The sequence below is a fragment of the Ornithorhynchus anatinus genome, chromosome 3 (genome assembly GCF_004115215.2).
Source record: "Ornithorhynchus anatinus isolate Pmale09 chromosome 3, mOrnAna1.pri.v4, whole genome shotgun sequence".
Taxonomy (NCBI): Eukaryota; Metazoa; Chordata; class Mammalia; order Monotremata; family Ornithorhynchidae; genus Ornithorhynchus; species Ornithorhynchus anatinus.
The window spans coordinates 3,132,318-3,155,336 of record NC_041730.1 but is presented as its reverse complement, the minus strand read 5'-3'; the positions used below and the strand labels follow the sequence as shown (position 1 = coordinate 3,155,336).

The following is a 23,019-nucleotide window of genomic DNA, read 5'->3' as shown; positions in this document are numbered from 1 at the left end:
GAGAAATACATCTCCTTGGCAACTCCCCCATCCCCCGGTCAGAGTCCCGTCAGCGTGGTCATCTCCGTCGCTTCGGACTGGGTTTGCTGGCTGCCCAACCTTTCTTTCGGCCACGATAATGATAATGATAATTGTCGTATCTGTAGAGCGCTCATTTCTGTGCAAAGCACCCGGGTAAGCGCCGGGGTGAAGCTAAGACAGTCGGGTGGGGCACGGTCCCTTGTCCCACGGGGCCTCGCGGTCGAAGTAGGAGGGAGAACTGGCTCGGAATCCCCTTTGACAGAGGAGAAGACGGGGGCCCAGGGAGGCGCCGCGAGTTGCCCGAGATCACCCGGCAGACACGGGGCGAGGCGGGATCAGAACCCGGGTTCCCCGACTGCCGGGTCGGGGCTCTTTCCACTGAGCAGCGCTGCCCCTCCCGAGGCGGGGTCCCCCTGCCCTCACCGAACCGCCCTGGCCGGGGGAAGATGGATGGATTTGGGGCGGCCCTGTCCCCGCCCACCTTGCTTCTCTACCCAAACTGGTGGGGGGTGGGCGGGGGTAGGAGACGGGCTCTCGTCTCTTGCTCTTCCCCATCCTCCATCCCTTGCTCTCCCCCGTGCTCCATCCCCGGTCTTCCCCGGGCTGCGTGCCTGCTCTCCCCTGTGCTCTATCCGTGCTCTCCCCCGTGCTCCGTCTCCGTTCTCCCCGCGCTCCGTCCCCGCTCCCCCCCGCGCTCCGTCTCCGCTCTCCCCCGCGCTCCCGTCTCCGTTCTCCCCCGCGCTCCGTCCCCGCTCCCCCCCGCGCTCCGTCTCCGCTGTCCCCCGTGCCCCGTCCCCTCTTCCCTGTCCTCCGTGCCCGCTCTTTCCCGTGCTCCGTCCCCGATCTCCCCCGAGCTCCATCCTCCCTGTCCTCCATCCCTGCTCTGCCCGGTGCTCCATACTGTCCTCCCTCGGGGTCCGTCCACACGGGCTCCGTTCCGCCCCCGCCCCGTGCTCCGTCCCCCCCTCCTCCGTCCCCTCTCTCCCCCGTGCTCCGTCCCCCCCGTCCCCGCGTCTGACCCCGGCCGCGCCGTGTCTGTCGCCCCGGGGCGGGTCCAGCGAGCCGAACCTGCTGGTGCGGGCCTGCAACCAGCTGGGCCAGTTCCTGCAGCACCGCGAGACCAACCTGCGCTACCTGGCCCTGGAGAGCATGTGCACCCTGGCCAGCTCCGAGTTCTCCCACGAGGCCGTCAAGACCCACATCGACACCGTCACCAACGCCCTCAAGGTCAGCCCCGGCCGCCCCCGGCCAAGCCCCCGGGGTCCGCCCCCCCCCCCCCACCCGGTCCACGACGCTTCACACGCCGGCAGCGACCGCGTCTCATCTCGCTCTCTTGGATCGGTGCTCAGTACGTCGTCGCGCTCGTTCGGTCGTATTCACCGAGCGCTCGCTGGGCGCAGAGCACCGTGCCAAGCGCTCGGAAAGCCCGGTTCGGCGTCAGATGGCGACGATCCCGACCCGACCCCGGGCTCGCGGTCTCGAAGGGGGAGACGGACAACGGAACGAAACGAGTAGACCGGCGTCGGTGGCGTCAGGATAGATGGAATTATAGATATGCGTTCACGCAGTCGTGTTTACTGAGCGCTTTCTACGTGCGGAGCACCGTACCGCACGTCATTAATAAAGCGGAGTAAGAGATACGGACAGATAGAGACAGGTGCTGGGGAAGGGGGAAGAGCAGTGGGAGGGAGTCGGGGCGATGGGGAGGGGAGGAGGAGCAGAGGAGTTGAGTCCCCGAGGCCGCCCCGCCTCTCCTCGGGCCCCGTCGTTAGAGCGCCGGTGGGCGCGGGTTCTCCCCGTGCAGACGGAGCGGGACGTGAGCGTGAGGCAGCGCGCCGTGGACCTCCTCTACGCCATGTGCGACCGCAGCAACGCGCAGCAGATCGTGGCCGAGATGCTCAACTACCTGGAGACGGCCGACTACTCCATCCGCGAGGAGATCGTGAGTGCCGCCGCCCCGGCGGGTCTCGGGGGGGGGGGGCGGGGGGGAGGGCGGGGGGGGGGGCGGCGGGCCGGGACCGAGGCCAGCGGCGGCGCCCGCCCGCCCCCCTCCAGGTGCTGAAGGTGGCCATCCTGGCGGAGAAGTACGCGGTGGACTACACGTGGTACGTGGACACCATCCTGAACCTCATCCGCATCGCCGGGGACTACGTGAGCGAGGAGGTGTGGTACCGCGTCATCCAGATCGTCATCAACCGCGACGACGTCCAGGGCTACGCCGCCAAGACCGTCTTCGAGGTCGGGGACCACCCCCCGAGGGGAGGGGAGCGCCCGGGGAGCGGGTGGGGGGCAGGACACCGGACCCCGGCCGTATGCCACGGGGCGGTGGGGCGTGCCGGAGGGGGGCGGGCCGAGGGAGGAGGACGGGCGACGGCATGATGTCCGGGTGGGCGCTGGAGGAGAACGGACGATGGCGGGATATCTGGGTCGGGCGTGGGAAGAGATGGGACGACGGCACGCTATCCGGGCGGGCGCGGGAGGAGAGCGGACGGCGGCGCGCTATCCGGGCGGGCGCGGGAGGAGAACGGACGACGGCGGCATATCCGGGCGGGCGCGGGAAGAGAACGGACGACGGCGGGATATCTTTGCGGGCGCGGGAAGAGAACGGACGACGGCGGGATATCTGGGTCGGGCGTGGGAAGAGAGCGGACGACGGCACGCTATCCGGGCGGGCGTGGGAGGAGAGCGGACGGCGGCAAGATATCCGGGCGGACGCGAGAGGGGAACGGACGACGGCGTGCTATCCGGGCGGGCGTGGGAGGAGAGCGGACGGCGGCAAGATATCCGGGCGGACGCGAGAGGAGGAGGGACGACGGCGTGATATCCGGGCGGGCGCGGGAGGAGAACGGACGACGGCGGGGTATCCGGGTCGGCCGTGGGAGGAGAACGGACGACGGCGGGTTATCCGGGAGGGCGTGGGAGGAGAAGGGACGACGGCAGGATATCCGGGTGGGACGTGGGAGGAGAACGGATGACGCGAGGTTATCCGGGTGGCCGTGGGAGGAGCGTGGACGACGGCGAGATATCCGGGCGGGGCTCGGGAGGAGAGTGGACGGTGGCGAGATATCCGGGCGGGACGCGGGAGGGGCGCGGACGACGGCAGGATATCCTCGTGAGGCGCGAGAGGAGAGCGGACGACGGCCGGATCCCTTGGGGGCATGGGGGAGTATTTCTAGACGAGAGCGGACGACGGCAGGATATCGGGGTGGGCGCGGGCGCGACGGCGGGATACCCGGGTGGGCGTGGGAGGAGGACGGACGACGCCAAGGCATCCAGGTGGGCGGAGGGAGAGGCGGACGACGGTGGGCGTGGGAGGGGAATGGCAAACGGTGAACGCCGGGGGAGGACGGACGGTGGCAGGATAACTGGGTGGGGGGCGAACGGACGGCGGCAGGTTGAGTAGCGTGTTCCCTTCCGCCCTGTACGACGCGGTGGTCTCCCAGGCGCCTAGCACAGGCCCCTGCGCGCGGCAGATGCTCGAAAAGTCCCACCGGTCGATGGACGGATGGTTTCCGTTTCCCCGCCCACCAGGCCCTCCAAGCGCCGGCCTGCCATGAGAACCTGGTGAAAGTCGGGGGCTACATCTTGGGGGAGTTTGGGAACCTCATCGCTGGAGACCCCCGATCCAGGTCAGAGCCCCTGCCCTCCCCCCCCCCCCCCCCCCCGAGCGCCGCCCGGTCCGGGCGTGTCCGCCCCCTCGCTGGCGCCGTCTCGCCATCGCCCCGCGCCCTCCCGCCGGCCCCCGGGGGCCGGGGCCGCGGGCGACGGCTCGTTACCGGACGCGTCTGCCGATTCCCTCGCACGGTACTCTCCCGCGCGCGTAGTACGGTGCCCCGCGCCGCAGTGAGCGCTCGGTAAATACCACCGACGGACAGCTAGGCCCGCCGGCGGGGGTCGGATCCGGCCGGACCCGACAGGCGGGTCTCGTCTCCGGGCGGGAGGTCGAGAGCGTCCCGCGATCGGGGATGGCGGTGGTGTTTACTGAGCTCCCACTGGGTGCCGTGCTGAGTGCTCGGTGGGGATACACGGGACCCCCGCAGCTTGTTCTGATGATAGTGATAATTGTGGTATCTAATAATGCTGGTGGCGTTTGTTAAGCGCTTACTAGGGGCAAAGCCCCGTTCTAAGCGCTGGGGGCAGCGGGGCTCAGTGGAAAGGGCCCGGGCTTTTGGAGTCCGAGGTCATGGGTTCGAATCCCGGCTCGGCCGCTCGTCAGCCGGGTGACCGTGGGCGAGTCCCTTCGCTTCTCTGGGCCTCAGTGACCTCCTCTGGAAAATGGGGATGAAGACCGTGAGCCCCACGTGGGCCGACCCGATCCCCCTGTGTCTCCCCCAGCGCTCAGAACGGTGCTCTGCACATAGTAAGCGCTTAACAAATACCGACATTATTACATTGTTATACAAGGCGATCGGGTTGTCCCACCCGAGGCTCCCAGTCTTCATCCCCATTTTCCGGACGAGGTCACTGAGGCCCAGAGAGGTGAAGTGACCTGCCCAAAGTCACCCAGCTGACAGGGGGCGGAGCCGGGATCGGAACCCGTGACATTCCGACTCCCAGGCTGGGCTCTGTCTACCAGGGCGCGCTGCTTCTGGGCCCACCGGGAGCTTCCGCTCCCGACGGGTAGACGGGCACGGGGCTCCGGACGGAGTCGTCGGAGACGGGGAAGGTGGCCGGTGTCGCCCACCGGCGGGGGCTGTGTGCGAGTGCCGGGGGCGGTTCTCCCTAGGGACAGAAAACGGTGGGTCCCGGAGCCGGCCGTGGGCTCGGAGCCGGTGGTGGGCCCGACCCGGCCGGAGATTTGGAGCCTCCCTCGGGCCCGGAGCTCGTCGCCGGCCCGGGGCTAGTCCCGGGCCCGAGCCGGCCCCGGGCTTGGAGCTCGTCGGGTTTGGCAGCCGAGAAGCGGCGGGGCCTGGCGGATAGACCCCGGGCCCGAGGGGCAGGAGGACCTGCGTTCCAGTCCCGGCGCCGCCACGTATCTTCTCTGCGCCCCTGGGAAAGATGCTTCGCTTCTCTAGGCCTCGGTTCCCTCGTCTGGAAAATGGGGATTAAGATTTTGAGCCCCAAGTGGGACTGGGTCCAAGCCCATTTGCTTGGAATAATAATAATAATAATGATAAAGGTATTCGTTGAGCGCTTACTATGTGGCAAACACTGTATTAAGCCCTGAGGTGGATACGGAGATAATCAGGTCGTCCCCCGTGGGGCTCACGGGCTTTAATCCCCATTTTACAGATGAGGGAACTGAGGCACAGAGAGGTTAAGTGACTCGCCCGAAGTCACACAGCTGACAGGTGGCAGAGCCGGGATTAGAACCCACGGCCTCTGACTCCCGAGCCCGGGTTCTTTCCGTTAAGCCACGCTGCTTCCTTCTACTAAGAATAATGATGTTGGTATTTGTTAAGCGCTTCCTATGTGCCGAGCACCGTTCTGAGCGCTGGGGGAGACACGGGGGGAATCGGGTCGTCCCACGTGGGGCTCCCGGTCTCAATCCCCATTTTACAGATGAGGGAACTGAGGCGCCGAGAAGCGAAGCGACTCGCCCAAAGTCACCCGGCTGACGAGTGGCCGAGCCGGGGTTCGAACTCATGACCCCTGACTCCGAAGCCCGCGCTCTTTCCGCTGAGCCACGCTGCTTCTCTATCCGCCCCAGTGCTTAGGACGGGGCCCGGCACGGAGTAAACGCTCAAAGAGCAGTGCAGATAGTATTATTATCGTTGTGGGCCCGGGAGGATCCGGGTTCCAATCCAGCCTCTGCCATCTGTCAGCTGGGTGACCCTGAGCGAGTCACTTCACTTCTGGGCCTCATTTTACTTCATCTGATGTGAGCCCTGGGTAGGACGGGGGCTGGGTTCCACGTGATTCTCTAGCGTCTACCCCAGCGTGGCTCAGCGGAAAGACGCCGGGCTTGGGAGTCGGGGGTCGTGGGTTCGAGTCCCGGCTCGGCCACTTGTCAGCTGTGTGACCGTGGGCACGCCACTTGACTTCTCTGTGCCTCAGTTACCTCATCTGTAAAATGGGGATTAAAACCGTGAGCCCCACGTGGGCCAACCCGATGCCCCTGGATCTCCCCCAGCGCTTAGAACGGTGCTCTGCACCTAGTGAGCGCTTAACAGATACCAACATTATTATTATTATGATTCTTCACTCAGTCGTATTTATTCAGCGCTCACTGTGTGCCGGGCACCGTACTCGGCGCTTGTTGTTATTATTATTATTATTATAATCGTGGGTCCGGAGACCCCCCGGGCAGGATGGGCTGGGCTGGACATCCCTCGGGTGGACCTCGACGGAGCGCTTACCGTGTGCGGAGCACTGTGCTAAGCGCTTGGGAGAGTCCAATACGCGGAATCGTGCCCCGCCCCCAGCGAGCTTACAGTCTAGAGGGGGAGACAGACATTAATAGAAGCAAGTGAGTCCAAAGCTTCCCACGGCCGACGTGAAGGAGGGCGAAAAGCTGGCGGTGGGATTGTGGGGGGATGATGGTGACGATGATGGTGTCCGTTGAACGCTTACTATGTGCCCAGCACCGTTCTGAGCGCTGGGGGGGATCCGGGGTCATCGGGTCGTCCCACGTGGGGGCTCACGGTCTTCATCCCCATTTTCCGGATGAGGGAACCGAGGCCCAGAGAAGTGAAGCCGTTTGCCCAGAGTCACCCAGCCGACAAGTGGCGGAGCCGGGATCAGAACCCGCGACCTCTGACTCCCAAGCCCGGGCTCTCGCCGCCGAGCCACGCCGGAGCGGGCCGACGTCGGGGGTTGGTTTGGACGGAGACGGGTGAAGCGGCCCGGCGTAGCGGATCGAGCCCGGGCCCGGGACTCAGGAGGTCACGGGTCCTAATCCCGGCTCCGCCCCCCCCCCCCCCCCCGTCCGCCGGGCGGCCTCGGGCGAGTCACTTCGCTTCTCTGGGCCTCGGTCGCCTCATCCGTGAAACGGAGATGAAGACCGCGAGCCCCACGCGGGACCGAACCCAACCCGATTTGCTCGTCTCCGCCCGGGCGCTTAGTACGGTTCCCGGCGCGAAGGAGCGCCTAACGAACGCCGCAGTGATTCTTGTTGGATTTCGAGGGGCAGCGGCGGAGGGTCGGGGCTGTGCCCCCGGTCTGGGTGGGCGCAGCGGGCCGAGGCGGAGAGCGGCGGGCCTCGGGAGGGCCGGCGAAAGGGGAGCTGCCCGACCGACGGCCCGTCTCTCCCCCGGTGGTCCGCCGGTGCCCCCCGTCCCCTCCCGCAGCCCCCTGATCCAGTTCAACCTGCTGCACTCGAAGTTCCACCTGTGCAGCGTGCCCACGCGGGCCCTGCTGCTCTCCACCTACATCAAGTTCGTCAACCTGTTCCCCGAGATCAAGCCGACGGTGCAGGATGTGCTGCGCAGCGGCAGCCAGCTGAAGAACGCCGACGTGGAACTGCAGCAGCGCGCCGTCGAGTACCTGCGCCTCAGCACCGTCGCCAGCACCGACATCCTGGTAGCCGCCCGGCCCGCCGGAGGGACGGAGGGCCGACCGCGTGCCGAGCACTGGACCGGGCGCCGGGGGCGGGGGGGGGGGACGACGACGGTCGACCCGGGTAGCGGTCCTAATGACGACGGGGCGTCCGGGAAGCGCTTAATAATGTCGGTACCCGTGAAGCGCTGGGGGAGATCCGGGGTCGTCGGGTCGTCCCACGGGAGGCTCACGGTCTTCATCCCCGTTTGACAGACGAGGGAACCGAAGCACAGAGAGGTTGTGACTCGCTTACCGTGTGCCCAGCACCGTCCGAAGCGCCGGGGTAGATACGGGGCTATCGGGACGTCCCCCGTGGGGCTCACGGCCTCCGTCCCCGTTTTCCGGTTGAGGGACCCGAGGCCCGGAGACGTGAAGTGACTTGCCTAAGGTCACCCGGCTGACCGGTGGCAGAGCCGGGATTCGAACCCGCGACTTGGGACTCCCAAGCCCGGGCCCTTTCCAATAAGCCACGCTGCGTCTCGTAGAGACGGTCGTGAACGGACACGTTCCCTGCCCGCAACGAGCGTACGGTCCAGAGGTCCGCCCTCGGGGCGGCCGGGACGGAGACCTTTAGGGTGGAACGGGCCGGGGTGGGGACCCCTCGGCTGGGCCGGAGACCCCCCCCCCCCCCCCCCCCCCGGGCAAGACGGGCTGGGCCGGAGACCCCTCGGGCGGGCCGCAGCCCTCCGGGCAGGGCGGGCCGGGCCGGAGACCCCTCCGTGGGCCGGGCCGGGGCCCCCCGGGATCGATCGGGCCGGGCTGGAGACCCCCCTCAGGTGGGCTGGGCCGACCGGCTTTTGACTCGCCGTCTTGGGCAAGGGTCTCCTCGGTCAATCAGTTATTCATTCGGCCGTATTTACCGAGCACTTACTCTGTGCAGTGCACTGTACTGAGCGCTTGAAAAGTACAATACAGCAATAGAGAGAGAGAGAGACCGTCCCTGCCCACAACGGGCTTCCAGTCTGGAAGCCGGGGGACAGACAGCAAAGCGAGTGAACAGGCATCAACGTAAATAAGTAGAATTAGTAGTCTGGACCGAGCGCCTGGGAGAGTCCGACGGCGTGGGCAGACGCGATCTCTACGGTCTTCCGCGTAGCGGTCGTTCAACGTTGGAAGGCGGATTCATTCATTAAATCTTACGCCTTAAGCGCTCACTGTGTGCCGGGCACTGGACTGAGCGCCCGGGGGAGGACGACACGACAGTAAACGGGCACGTTCCCCGCCCACGACGCGCTGACGGTCTGCGGGGGAGACGGACGTGAATGGAAGGAAAGAAGTGAGAGAGATGGGCGCGGGTGGGGCGGGGCTGGGACGGGGGAAGAGCAAAGGGAGCGAAGCAGAAGGGAGGAGAGGAGAGGAAAGGGCGGGTTTAGTCAGGGAAGGCCTCTTGGAGGAGGTGGGCCTTCAATTAGGGCTTTGAAAGGGGGGGAGAGCGTCCAGACCATCCTCTGCGTGCAGGGCACCGGACGGCCTTCGGGAGAGTCACGATCCCTGCTCTCACGGAGCTTAGAGTCCGCGCGTGCGGAGCGCCGCGTCGAGCGGTCTGCGGAGACGGTCGAGTCGACCCACTCCCCTCCCCTCAAGGAGTTGACGCTCTACTCCGTAGAACTCCGTAGTGAGCGCTCGGGAGAAGCAGCGTGGTTGGCGGATAGAACACGGGTCCGATCCCGGCTCCGCCGCTCGTCGCCGTGTGGCCACGGGCAAGTCACTTCGCTTCTCCTGGCAACGGGGATTGAGACCGAGCCCCACGTGGGCCGGGGACGGCGTCCAACCCGATTTGCGCGTGTCCGCCCCCGCGCTCGGTACGGGGCCCGACACAAACCGAGTGCTTAAGAAATACCACGGTTACCGTCGTCGTCAGAATTGGCGGACACCGAGGGGCAGGTAGGAGGAAGCGATAGGGAATGCAGAACGGTATCCTCGGGGTCTCCGCGGAGGGATGTGCCCTTAAGAGGGGGCGAGGCCCGGGAGGGATAAAATTCTAACGATAAAATCTGCAGATAGTAATCCCTGCTCTTTCTCCGTCCCTCTGAGGCCGTGGGGCGGAGGCGGGGGACGGAAACGTCCGATCTCGTCACCGCCCGTCCGCCCCGGCGCTCGGCGCGCAGCGGGCCGTGATCGGCGGCCCCGCCGTAGTCACGAGTGAGGGGAACGAAGCCGTCCGGCCCCGCCCGGCCCTGCCGGCTCCGCCCTGCCCTCTCTAGCCTTTCCCGGGGGTCCCGGGGTCATCGCGGGGGCGGCGGCGGGAAGGCGGGCACGGAAGGTGGTGTCGGCAGAGGTGTCGACGGCGGCGAGGGGCAGGGAAGGGCGGGCGGGCGGCGGCGGGGAGGTGGGGAGGGAGGCGGTGCCCGGGAGGTGACGGTCCCGGCCTTCCCGCCCACCCGTGGTCCAGGCGACCGTGCTGGAGGAGATGCCCCCGTTCCCCGAGCGGGAGTCGTCCATCCTGGCCAAGCTGAAGAAGAAGAAGGGGCCCAGCACCGTGACGGACCTGGAGGACACCAAGAGGGAACGCAGCGCCGACGTCAACGGGGGCCCCGAGCCGGCCGGCCCCGTCCACGCCGCCAACGCCAGCGCCGTGGTACGTCCGGCCCCCGACGGATGCCCCCGGCCGCCTCCGGCCCCGGGAGCGCGCGGCTGGCGTAACTCCCGCGGCGGCGTGAGCTTGTCCCGTCCCCCCACCCCCCCGGCCCCACGCGTGCCAACTCCCCCTTCCGCACTGACCCCTGACACCTTCCCCCGCCCCGCTTTATACAAGTCCCCCACTTGGGGAGACGGCGCGGGCCGGGAGTCGGAGGACCCGGGTCCTGATCCCGGCTCCGCCGCCCGCCCGCCGGGTGACCCCGGTCGAGTCGCTTGCTTTTCCGGGGCCTCGGTTGCCTCATCTGTAAAATGGGGATTGAGACCGCGAGCCCCACGCGGGACGGGGACCGCGCCCAGCCCGACTCGCCCGTATCCACCCCGGCGCTCCGTACGGTGACCGGCACGGAGTGAGCGCTCGAGAAACGCCCCGGTTAGCGTCATTCCTAGCCTCGCGTCTCCGGGGGCGGGTTCCTCGGCGGCCGGCGGGGTCGGAGGGCGAGGGTTCCCTGAGGGGTGGTCTCCCTTCCCGCCGCAGTCCACCCCGTCCCCGTCGGCCGACCTCCTGGGTCTCGGGCCGGCGCCCCCGGCCAACGCGGCGGCCCCCCCGGCGGGCCCCGGCGGCGGCGGCGGCAGCAGCCTGCTCGTGGACGTCTTCTCCGACTCGGCCTCCGCCGCCACCCCGCTCGCCCCGGGCTCGGAAGACAACTTCGCCAGGTAGGCCCGGGCCGCCTCCGCTGCCCCCGGACCCCTTTAAGCATTTTTATTTTCCCTACGGTATGCGTTGAGCGCTCACCGCGCGCCGGGCACCGTCCCGCGCGCCGGCGGGGGGTAGACGCGAGCCGTCGAAAGCGGATCGCTTCCGACCCCGCGGCCGCCCGCTCCCCCTCGGTCTCCCGCCCAGCCCGCGGCGCGAGGGAGAGGCGTTGAAATTGCCCTGGGAGGGAGGAGGAGATCGGATGCACGCGGGAGCGGGGGTGGGTGCGTGCGTCTTCGCACCCGCGTGTGCGCGCGTTGCCGGGCGGGCTCCGGCCGGGAGGGGCTGCGCCGTCCCCTCCACCCACCGACCGCCTGCGTCGTACCGCCCCGTCCGTCGCTCCGTCCCCTTCCGCGGGTCCGGCCCGGGCCGCCGGACCCGGCTGCGGGTTTCGCTGTCGCCGCCGCGGTCTCTCCCCAAGATGTCCAGCCGCCCCGGTTCCCCCCCCCCGCGCCTGCTCCCGCTTCTCCAGAGGGCCGACCGGCCGGCGCGAGGCCTCGGGGCCTCGGCGTGTCCCTTCCCAGCCCCCAGCCCGGCGAGGCGGGGACGGGAATCCCGCCTGGCCTCGTTCCCTCGAGAGCCGAACGGCTCGCTCTTGTCTCCCGTGAGAGCCGCAGGCCCCGACCCCCGGGGCCCGGTGGGCTCCGTCTTCGGGTTCTGGTCTCTCGGGCCTCAGTCCGATACTTGGGGATCAAATTGCCGGGGGGGGGGGGGGGAGGGGGGGGCGTCTGGTCTTCGGAGTTCGGCCTTCGGGCTCTGGTCCCCGGGGCCCGGGTTCGGGAGCGCGGTCTTCAGGTTCCGGTTTGTGGGGCCCGGGCCTGCCCGGCCGGAGCCGGGTCGGAGTCGGCGGCGGGGGCGGCGCTCGCTCCCTTTCGGTAGGGACCCGGAGACTAGGTCGAAGGCGCCGGGGCGGAGCCGAGAGGCCGGAGGGAGCAGCCCCGAGTCGGGGGTAGCCGGGGGCCGGGCCGGCCCTGGGGACGCGGGGGCTTCCGTGCGGAGCGCCGTCCCCCGCCCGCTCGGCCGACCCCTCGGGCGGAGGGAGCCGGCCTCGGGCGACCAGATCCCCCCTTCTCCCTCGGCTCCCGTCGGTGCCCCGGGCCGGCGACTCGGCCCGGCGTCCGTCTCCGCTCTCGGAGAGGCGGGATGTTCCTCGTGTCCCGGGCCGGTCCCAGAGAAGACCCCCGGGGCGAGGGTCCGCGGGGCAGCCAGCGCAGAACCGCGGCCGGACCCCCCGCCCTCCCCGCGGCCGGGGTCGAGCGCACGGAGCCCCGCTCGGGCGGTCCCTCTCGCTGTCCCTTTCGCTGTCTCTCTGTTTCCTTCCCTCTCTGTCTCTCCTCGTCTGTCTCCCTCCGCCTCTGTACTAACCGCGACTCTCGCCGTCTCCGCTGCCGCTCTCCTTCCTTCTGTCCGTCCGCCCGCCGGACCGTCCCCTCGGGGCCGCCCGCCCTAGCCCCGACCCGGCCCCCGCCGAGGTGGTTTCCGAGGAACCAGCCGACACCGTGCACGAGGCCGATGAACTGATCCACAAGTAAGCCGATCCCAAGCCCCCGAACCCCCCCGTCCCTGGCCTGGACCACCACCGGAGCTCGGCCTCCCCTCGGGGCGGGCGGGCTCGCCCGCGCCCTCGTATTTCGGCCGACGTGGTAGCGTTTTCTTTTTTTGAGGGTATTTGTCGAGCGCTCACTATGTGCCAGGCACTGTACTGGAGAAGGAGCGCGGCTCAGTGGCAAGAGCCCGGGCCTGGGAGTCAGAGGTCGTGGGTTCTAATCGCGGCCCGGCCACTCGTCGGCTGTGAGGTCGCTTCACTTCTCTGTGCCTCAGTTCCCTCAACTGTAAATTGGGGGTGAAGACCGTGAGCCCCACGTGGGACGACCCGATGACCTTGGATCCCCCCCAGCGCTTAGAACGGGGCTTGGCACACAGTAAGCGCTTACCAGATGCCATCAGTATTATTATTATTATTATTATTATTACCGCTAAGCACTGGGGTAGATGCAAGATCATCCGTTAGGACACGGTCCCTCTCCCACAGAGGGCTGGGATCCCCATTTTCCAGATGAGGGAACTGAGGCCCAGAGAAGGGAAGCGATTGCCCGAGGTCCGGCGGCAGACCCGGAGCCGGGATGGAAACCCAGGTCCTCTTGGGCGTGGCACAGTGGAAAGAGCCCGGGCTCGGGCGTCGGAGGTCGTGGGTTTGAATCCCGGCTCTGCCACCTGTCAGCTGTGTGACTGGGGGCAAGTCTCTTCTGTGTGCCTCAGTTCCCTCATCTGGAAAATGGGGATGAAGACTGTGAGCCTCATGGGGGACAACCTCATCACCCTGTATCTACCCCAGTGCTTAGAACAGTGCTCTGCACATAGTAAGCTCTTAAATACCAACATTATTATCATTATTATTATTATTATTATTATCCTCGAAGCGCTTCCAGGTTTCGGTGTGCAGAGCACTGTGCCGAGCGCCTGAGTGAGAACAAATAAAATTATTAGACAGCGCTCCCTGCCCCGGAGCTTACGCTGATGTTACTAATGGCATTTATTAAGTGCTTATTACATGCTGAGCTGGAGCAGCGCTGCCATAATTAAGGATTATTATTATTATTATTATCATGGTAATAAGCATTTACTCTCTTCCAAGCAGTGGGTACCAAACTGTACTACAGATTGAACACAGTCCCTGTCCCCCACAGGGACACAGGACAAGAGGGAGGGAGAACAGGTATGTCACCCCCATTTTAAAGTCGAGGAGACCGAGGCCCAGAGAGGTAAAGTGACTGGCCTAGTCACACAGCCGGCGAGCGGTGAAGCCGGGATTAATAATGGCGGTATTTGTTAAGCGCTTACTAGGTGCCAGGTACTGTACTAAGCGCTGGGGTGGATACAAGCCGATCAGATTGGACAGGGTCCCAGCCCTATATGGGGCTCACAGTCCCAAACCCCGTTACCGTGAGCCCGTCACTGGGCAGGGACGGTCTCTATCTGTTGCCAGATAGTCCCTTTCAAGTGCTTAGTCCAGTGCCGGGCACATAGTAGGCGCTCAGTAAATACTGTCGAATGTATGAGTGAGTGGATTTTACCACTTACCGTCCGCTGAGGTAACTGAGGCCCAGAGACGTGAAGCGACTTGCCCGAGGTCACACAAGCGGCCGAGCCGGGATCCGAACCCACGGCCCCCCGACTCCCAGGCCCGGGCTCCACCCATCAGGCCGCGCTGTCTCTCGGGTCTCCTGACCCCCAGGCCCGGGCTCCGTCCGGCAGGCCACACCGCCTCCGGGCCTGGCTCCTGGTCCGGGCCGGGGGCGGAGACAGACCCTTCCCGGCTTTCCAGACGGGAGGAAGGAGGAGAAGGGGTCTAGGTGGGAGTTGGCGCCCTGAGTTGAGGGGCAGACGGAGGGGTGGCGGGGACCCACGGGCGGCGGCGGCCGAGCCCCCGGGCGCGTCCCGCGGGTGGCAGTCGGATCCCGCCCCCGCGGCCCTTCTGCCCGCCCTTCCCCGGAGGAGCTCGGGTGGAGGGCCCGCGGGCGCCGAGGGGGCCGTGGGGGAGGTCGAGGCCGGGAGGCGTTAAGACCGGGCTCCTTCTCCGCCCCTCAACTCCGCCCGCGATTCCCGGGACGGGTCCCTGCGGTCCTCGGCGCTTCCCTCGGCGGGGCCGGGTTGAGCGTCCGGGGACCATCTTGCCCTCCTCCGTCACGCCCGCGCGTGCCCGCGCGTGATAGTGATAATACAATTGCGGTGTCTTGTAAAGCGCTTACTAGGTGCCAGGCACCGTGCTAAACGCTGCGGTGGGTCCAAGCGGATCTGGTCGGACACGGTCCCTGTCCCGTGTGGGACTCACCGTCTCCGTCCCCGTTTTACAGATGAGGGGACCGAGGCCCGGAGAATAGTAATAATTAGGGCATCTGGTAAGCGCTCACTATGTGCCAAGCGTTGTTCTAAGCGCTGGGGTAGGGTCAAGGTAGTCAGGTTGTCCCACGTGGGCCTCACGGTCTTAATCCCCATTTTACAGATGAGGGAACGGAAGCACAGAGAAGCGAAGTGAGCTGCCCAAGGTCACACGGAAGAACTAGTGGCGGGGGCAGGATTAGAACCCACGTCCCCCGGTTCCCAAGTTGGCGTTCTCTCCACTGGCGGAAGCGGGATTAGCGCCCATGACCTTCTGACTCCCAGGCCCGTGCTCTAGCCACCGATGATAAGAATTACGGGATCTGTTCAGCGCTTATTATGTACCAGACTCCGTACTAATGGATACAAGCCATTCGGGTTGGACACGGTCTCTGTCCTGCTTAGGGTTCACAGTCTCAATCCCCGTTTTCCAGAGGAGGGAACTGAGGCCCAGAGGAGGGAAGTGACTCGCCCCAGGTCACCCGGCGGACAAGTGACGGGGCGGGGATTAGAACCCATGCCTTTCTGACGCCCGGGCCCGGGCTGTAGCCACCGCGCCGGGCTGCTTCTCGCCTGCGGCCTACCCCGTCCCCTGGAGATCCGGGGGGGGTGGGCCGGTGCCCGGGCCGCGGACTCGGGCGGACCCCCGGGCGCTCGCCGGCGGCCCGGGGATGGTTCTGCGGCCCAGCCTCCCGGGAAGTTCAATTTGCCCGGCGGCGGGGGGGGGGGGGCTCCCCGGGGGTGGGATCGGGGTGGACGGCGTCCCCGAGAGCGAGCGGGCCCGTCCCTCGGTCCCTCCGCCCGCCACGTCCAGGGCGAGGGCCCCGTCTCCGGTGACGGCGGGGGCCAACTGGAAGCGGCGGGGGACCAGGGGGCCGCCTCCCTGGGCTTGTCCGTCGAGCGTCCGGCCGCCTCCCGGGGGTCCCCCGTCCCCCTCCGGCTTCCCGTCCTCTCCCCCCCCCCCGAGGGGGCGTCTTGGTCACCCTCCGTGCCCAGCGGCCCCCCGTGCCTGCCCCGGCCTCCCCGCGGGAGGGACTCAGCCGTGACCGGCCCGTCTCTCCTCTCCCCCCGGCCCAGGTTTGTCTGCAAAAACAACGGCGTGCTCTTCGAAAACCAGCTGCTGCAGATCGGGCTCAAGTCCGAATTCCGCCAGAACCTGGGTACGAGGCCGGACGGGGGGCACGGGGCGGGGATGCCTTCCCCTGGCTCGGCTCGGGGTGGGCGCGTGGGGGATGGCGCGGTCCCCCGGGGCTTCGCTCACCGCTCTGCAGTTCGGCCGCCCTCGTGAGAATCGAAAGAGGCGGCGAGGCCCAGCGGGAAGGGCACGGGCCGGGGAGTCGGAGGGCCCGGGTTCTGCTCCCGGCACCGCCGCGGACCTGCCGTGTGCCCCTCGCGGCGCCGACGGGAAGGAGGGAAACCGAGCTCCGAGCGGGGCGGGGCCCCGGGGGCAGTCCGGGTGGCGGGACCGGGCCGGAGGGCGGGGGTCGGGGCGGGCTCGGGGCAGATGGGTCGGCGGGACCGGGCCGGAGGGGGACGGGGACGGGCGGGGGTCCGGGGGCCGACGGGATGGCGGGGCCGGGCCGGTGGGCGGGGCGGGGCGGGGCGGGGGTTCCGGCGCGGTCGGGGTGGCGGGACCGGGCTCGAGATGGGTGGGGCGGACGGGTTGGCGGGGCCGGGCTCGAGGGGTGGGGATGGGCCGGGAGAGGCGGATGGGATGGCGGGACCGGGCCCGGGGCAGGGGGACGAGGGGGACGGGTCAGGGACCCTCGGGCAGACAGGATGGCGGGACCAGGCCAGTGGGGGACGGGGGCGGGCCGGGGCCCCCGGGGCGGCCAGGATGGCGGGACCGGGGCCTGGGGGCATGGGGGTGGGTCAGGGGCCCCGGGGCAGACGGGATGGCGGGACCGGGCCGGGGGGCGGGGATGGGGACGGGCGGGAGGTGCGGGGCGGCCGGGGTCCCGGGGTCCCAACTCCATCCTCGCCCCGCATTCGCTTCCCCTCTCCCTCCCAGGTCGGATGTTTATCTTCTACGGAAACAAGACGTCCACGCAGTTCTTAAACTTCACCCCGACGCTGATCTGCGCCGACGACCTGCAGGCCGATATCCTTCGTCGTCGTCATCGCGATGATAATAGCGGTCGTGGTATTGGGTTAGGCGCTCACCGTGTGCCAGGCACTCAGCGCCGGGGTGGTCGAAGGCAAATCGGCTCGGACGCAGGCCCTGCCCTCGGGGACCTTCCGCTCCGCGTGCGGGACGCTGCGCTGAGCCCCGGAGAGAGGACGATAGGCGTCGAAAGTGGTATCGGTTCAGCGTTTACTATGTGTCGAGCACCGTTCCCAGCGCTGGGGCGAATACGAGTGAATTAGGTCGGACACGGGCCCTGTCCCCTCTAGACCGTAAGCTCGGGGTGGGCAGGGAATGTTTCCGTTATAGCGTGCTCTCCCACGTGCTTAGCGTGGCTCGGTGGAAAGAGCCCGGGCTTGGGAGTCGGAGGTCCCGGGTTCGAATCCCGCCTCTGCCACTTGTCAGCTGGGTGACCGTGGGCGAGTCGCTTCACACCTCTGGGCCTCAGTTCCCTCATCTGGAAAATGGAGATCGACTGTGAGTCTCACCTGGGACGACCCGATGACCCTGTAGCTGCCCTAGGGCTTAGAACAGTGCTCTGCACATGGTAAGCGCTTAACAAATACCAACGTTATTATTAGTATAGCGCATACAGTAAGCGCTCAATAAATACCACAGACTGACAGTCCCGCCAGGGCCCCCGTCTACGTAGGAGGGATTGATTGGCAGGAAAATCGTGTCTCAAGCAGCCTGTTAGAGCCTTCCCTGACACGTAGTACAGTGCCCTGCAAACAGAGCTCAAGAAAGAGCGAAGGAGAGCATTGCGGGGGTGCCTATTTGAGCTCACCCCAGTGCTCGGCACAGGGCACCTAGACTGTAAACTCAAGGAGTGCGTCTCTCAACTCCGTTGTCCTCTCCCAAGCAGTCAGTCAATTACACTTATTGAGCGCTTGCTCTGCAGAGCACTGTCCCGAGTGCTTGGGAGGGGGATAGAGACCAAAGCCGATGCAGATAAGAATAATAATTATGGAATTTGTTAAGCGCTCGCTGTGCGTCGGGCGCCGTACTACGCGCTGGGGTGGGTACAAGGAGATGGGGCTGGACACAGTCCCTGTCCCACGTGGGGCTCACGGTCTCGATCTCCGTTTTACAGGCGAGGTTGACCGAGGCCCAGACAAGTGAAGTGACTTAATCGAGGTCACACGGGAGATGAGTGGCGGGGCCGGGATTAGAACCCACGACTTTCCGACTCCCCGGCCCGGCCTCTCTCCAATAAGCCGGGCCGCTCTCCCAATAAGGCCCGTTCCGTGCCCACGTTGAGTTTCCGGTCGATTGGTTGATGGCACCCGGTGGGCGTACGGTCAGTCCGTTCATCGATTGGGAAGCGGCGTGGCTCAGTGGGGAGAGCCCGGGCTTCGGAGTCGGAGGTCGTGAGTTCGACTCCCGGCCCTGCCACCTGGCAGCTGTGTGACCGTGGGCGAGTCGCTTCACTTCTCTGGGCCTCGGTGACCTCATCTGTAAAATGGGGATTAACCGGGAGCCTCACGGGGGACAACCCGATCACCTTGTATCTGCCCCGGTGCTTAGAACGGTGCTCTGCACACAGTAAGCGCTTAACAAATACCAACGTTATTGTTATTGTGGTTATTATCGATTGAAGGACTGCGCCTCGGCCATGAATCGGTGGTATTCATCGAGCACAGTAAGCGCTCGACAGATACGATTGAATGAATTTAGTGAGCGCTCCCTCTGTGCAGAGCACTTTTCTAAGCACTTGGGAGAGTAAGGGCCTAGAGAGTATTGAGCTTTCCCCAGCGCCCAGCACAGAGCACCGGGAGCTTCCCCCGCCGCTGCGGCCGTCGGGCAGCCGAGACCCGCGGGGCGGGGTGCGGGGAGGGCGGCCGGGGACCCCCGTCGTGACGCGTGGACCCCTTAACCCGTGCGCACACCTGAACCTGCAGACGAAGCCGGTGGACCCCACGGTGGACGGGGGCGCCCAGGTCCAGCAGGTGGTCAACATCGAGTGCCTGTCCGACTTCGTGCGGGCCCCGGTGCTCAACATCCAGTTCAGGTAACGCTCGCTGCCCCCTCGGGCCGGCTCCCGCTCCGCGCCCGGCACCGCCCTAAGCGCCGGGGCCTTGGGTCCGAGAGACCTTCCCCGACTGCGCCCTCCTGTCCTCCCTCTCTCTTCTGCGTCGCCCCGACTGGCTCCCTTTCTTCACCCCCCCCCCCCCCGGCTCGGCACCGCTTGCGTCCAGATCCCTCGTTTATTTAGATTGATGTCTCTCTCCAGACCGTAAGCTCGTGGTGGGCGGGGAGATGCGTCCGGTTATCGTAATGTCGTACTCTCCCAAGCGCTCAGTACGGTGCTCTGCCTGCGGTGAACGCTCAAAAAATAGGATTGAATGGACGAACACACAGCCCCTGCCCCACACAGGGTTTACAGTCTAAGTAGGATCGAATCCCCTGTTCGTTCATTCATTTATTCATTCGTATTTATTGAGCGCTTACCGTGTGCAGAGCACCGGGCTAAGCGCTTGGAAAGTGCAGTCGGGCCCCAGATAGAGACAATCCCTACCCGACAACGGGCTCACGGTCTAGAAGGGGGAGACAGACGACAGAACGGAACAGGTAGGCGTCAGTAGCATAGTGTGTCTGTTGATTGTTCCGTTGTATTCATTCATTCATTCAGTAGTATTTATTGAGCGCTTACTACGTGCAGAGCACCGGACTAAGCGCTTGGAATGAACAAGTCGGCAACAGACAGAGACGGTCCCCGCCGTCCGACGGGCTCACGGTCCGATCGGGGGAGACGGACGGACGAGGACGACGGCGATAGATAGAGTCGAGGGGAAGAACGTCTCGTAAAAACCGATGGCGACTGAATAGAATCGAGGCGATGTACATCTCATTAACAAAATAAATAGGGTAATGGAAATATATACAGTCGAGCGGACGAGTACGGTGCCGAGGGGATGGGAAGGGAGAGGGGGAGGAGCGGAGGGAAAGGGGGAAAAGAGGGTTTAGCTGCGGAGAGGTGAATGAGGGGTGGCAGAGGGAGTAGAGGGAGAAGAGGAGCTCAGTGTGGGAAGGCCTCTCGGAGGAGGTGAGTTTTAAGGAGGGTTTCGAAGAGGGGAAGAGAATCAGTCTGGCGGAGGCGAGGAGGGAGGGCGTCCCGGCACCGCGGGAGGACGCGGCCCGGGGGTCGACGGCGGGACGGGCGAGACCGGGGGACGGCGAGGAGGCGGGCGGCGGAGGAGCGGGGCGTGCGGGGTGGGCGGTGGAAAGAGAGAAGGGAGGAGAGGGAGGAAGGGGCGAGGTGACGGAGAGCCTCGAAGCCTAGAGTGGGGAGTTTTTGTTTGGAGCGGAGGTCGACGGGCAACCACCGGAGTTGTTTAAGAAGGGGAGTGACAGGCCCAGATCGTCTCTGCGGGAAGATGAGCCGGGCGGCGGTGTGAAGGATAGACCGGAGCGGGGCGAGAGAGGAGGAAGGGAGGTCGGAGAGAAGGCCGACACGGTAGTCTAGCCGGGATATAACGAGAGCCCGTAGCGGTAAGGTCTGGGTGGAGAGGAGAGGGCGGATCTCGGCGATATCGTAAAGGTGAAACCGGCGGGTCTCGGTGACGGATAGGACGCGTGGGGCGAACGAGAGAGACGAGTCGAGGACGACGCCGAGGTCGCGGGCCCGAGAGACGGGAGGGACGGTCGCGCCGTCCACGGCGATGGGGAAGTCCGGGAGAGGACCGGGTTCGGGAGGGAAGACGAGGAGCTCGGTCTCGCTCACGTCGAGTTTCGGGCGGCGGGCCGACATCCGGGCGGAGACGTCCCGGGGGCGGGAGGGGATGCGAGCCCGAAGGGAGGGGGAGAGGACGGGGGCGGAGATGTAGATCTGCGTGTCATCCGCTTAGAGGTGGTAGTCGAAGCCGTGAGAGCGAATGAGTTCACCGAGAGAGTGAGTGTAAATGGAGAACGGAAGAGGGCCGAGAACTGACCCTCGAGGAACTCCGACGGTTAAAGGATGGGAGGGGGAGGAGACCTCCTGACTTCTCTCCAAACCCACCCCATCCATCGGCCCGTCGGACCTTCTCCCTCCACACCGTACCAAAATGCTTGCGTCCTCCCATCTTTCCCTCCCTGACCATCATCTTCACCTGTCTGTTCTCCCAAGTGCTCAGTACAGTGTTCTGCGCACGGGAAGCGCTCAGTAAATAGGACCGACCGACTGAGCGCGGGAACCTGTAACCTCTGGACGCCGGCTATTCACCCCGCCCGGCGTAGATAGATGTTAATCGGGACGGACGCGGTCCCTGCCCCACGTGGGACTCAGGGTCTAAGTAGGAGGAAGAACAGGTTTAGAATCCTCATTTTGCCCCTGAGGAAACCGAGGCCCAGAGAAGCGAAGCGACACTGGACCGTAAGCTCCCTCTCGACTGTAATCTGGCCGTGGGCAGGGAGCGTGTCCGCGTGCGCTTTCCCAAGCGCTCGGTACGTTCATTCGGTCGTATTTATTGGGCGCTTACCGCGTGCGGGGCAACGTGCGGGGCTCTGCACACGGCGAGCACTCAAAAAATACAGTCGACCGACCCCCTTGTCCAAGGTCGTTCGGCAATCAAGTGGCGGAGCCGCCTTGAGAACCCCGGCCCTCCGGCTCCCCGCCCCGGGTATCATCCGCCGGGCCGAGCTGCCCCGCGGCTCCGTGCGAAGAGCCCGGGCTTGGGAGTCGGAGATCGTGGGTTCGAATCCCGGCCCCGCCACTCGTCGGCCGTGTGACTGTGGGCGAGTCGCTTCGCTTCTCCGGGCCTCGGCGACCTCATCCGGAAAATGGGGATGGAGACCGGGAGCCCCGCGACCCCATGACCCTGTATCTACCCCAGCGCCTCGAACAGCGCCCTGCACGTAGTAAGCGCTCAACGGATACCCCCGGGTCGGCCCTAGGGCCCCCGTGACGCTCTAAAAGAGGGAGAGGGCGGGAGACCCCGGACCTTTAGCGAGTTGAAACCTCCGTTTGCCCCCGGCGCGGGTTGTTAATGTCTGCGGCCTTCTCCCCTCTTGCGTGTTTTGTGCGTGTGTCGTGTGTGTGCACGCCCGTGGCGGTCCACAGGTACGGGGGCACCTTTCAGAACGTGTCGGTGAAGCTGCCCATCACCCTCAACAAATTTTTCCAGCCGACGGAGATGGCCTCCCAAGACTTCTTCCAGCGCTGGAAGCAGCTGAGCAAGTGAGCGGGGCGGGGCGGGGCGGGGGGCCGGCGGGGAGAGGCGGCCCGGGGCCCGGGGGTCGGTCCCCCCCTCCCCCCGGGCCGGCCTCTAACCGGACGCCCGCCTGGCGCTCTCTGGCAGCCCTCAGCAGGAGGTTCAGAGCATCTTCAAGGCCAAGCACCCCATGGACACCGAGATCACCAAGGCTAAGGTGGGCGGCGGGCGGGCGGGCGGCGGGGCGGGAGGGGGCCGTTCCCGGGGAGCGGGTTCCTCTTGAGCCCCCCGGCTCCCCCGAGCCCACCCCTCTCTCTCCGGCCAGATCATCGGTTTCGGTTCCGCCCTGCTGGAGGACGTGGACCCGAACCCCTCCAACTTCGTGGGCGCCGGGATCATCCACACCAAGACCACCCAGATCGGCTGCCTCCTGCGTCTGGAGCCGAACCTCCAGGCCCGGGTACGTGCCCCCCCCGGCCCGCCCTGGCCCCCCGCCCCCCGGCCTGCTGGAAGATTCCCCGGAGGAAGGAGAGGTGGCGAGGCGGGTGCGGAGGAGCCCCCGGACGAGTCTCGCCACCTGCTCGCTTCCGCCCCCACCCCGAGCCCCCCGCGCCCCTGCCCCCCGCCCGGCTCCGAGGGGCCCCCGGCGCTGACCGCCCCCCCGCCTCGCCCGTCCCCTCCGCAGATGTACCGGCTGACGCTGAGGACCAGCAAGGAGAGCGTGTCACAGAGGCTGTGCGAGCTGCTGTCCGAACAGTTCTAACCCGGAGCGGCCGGCCACCCCGCGCCCCACCCCCGCCTCCGTCCCCCTCCGCCCTCCCTCCCCGCCCCCCGCCCCCGCGGTCACCCCGCCCCGCGGCCCCCGGAGAGAGGAGGGCACGGCGGGCGAAGGAAAGCCCGACCGGTCCCCAGGCGATGGCGGACCCGCCCGGCGGGGAGGGACCCTCTCCCACCTGGGATCGACTCTTTGATTTTTTTTTTTTAGTTTTATTTTTTATTTCCCACCCCCCGCCTCCAGAAATTAGGCGAGTTTTGTTGAAATAAAGGGA

The 23,019-nt window shown here is 66.4% G+C and overlaps 1 protein-coding gene across 2 annotated transcripts in view; it reads left to right on the top strand.

The window, feature by feature from the left end:
* The window catches only part of AP2A2 (adaptor related protein complex 2 subunit alpha 2), an 80,445-nt gene extending 57,649 nt beyond the window's left edge, over positions 1 to 22,796 (top strand). Inside the window, exons 9-23 of one of the 2 annotated variants that reach the window (XM_029059395.2) lie at positions 1,080 to 1,248; positions 1,826 to 1,963; positions 2,077 to 2,259; positions 3,553 to 3,650; positions 7,251 to 7,482; positions 9,893 to 10,078; positions 10,616 to 10,794; positions 12,285 to 12,362; positions 15,791 to 15,873; positions 16,725 to 16,814; positions 18,726 to 18,849; positions 21,880 to 21,996; positions 22,118 to 22,187; positions 22,296 to 22,430; positions 22,656 to 22,796. In XM_029059395.2, the coding sequence (XP_028915228.1) occupies positions 1,080 to 1,248; positions 1,826 to 1,963; positions 2,077 to 2,259; positions 3,553 to 3,650; positions 7,251 to 7,482; positions 9,893 to 10,078; positions 10,616 to 10,794; positions 12,285 to 12,362; positions 15,791 to 15,873; positions 16,725 to 16,814; positions 18,726 to 18,849; positions 21,880 to 21,996; positions 22,118 to 22,187; positions 22,296 to 22,430; positions 22,656 to 22,733 (1,960 nt within the window). In that variant the 3' untranslated portion in view covers positions 22,734 to 22,796. The remainder of the gene's footprint in view (positions 1 to 1,079; positions 1,249 to 1,825; positions 1,964 to 2,076; positions 2,260 to 3,552; positions 3,651 to 7,250; positions 7,483 to 9,892; positions 10,079 to 10,615; positions 10,795 to 12,284; positions 12,363 to 15,790; positions 15,874 to 16,724; positions 16,815 to 18,725; positions 18,850 to 21,879; positions 21,997 to 22,117; positions 22,188 to 22,295; positions 22,431 to 22,655) is intronic. The other variant, XM_029059394.2, reaches the window with a different exon arrangement.
* Positions 22,797 to 23,019: the final 223 nt, after the last annotated feature.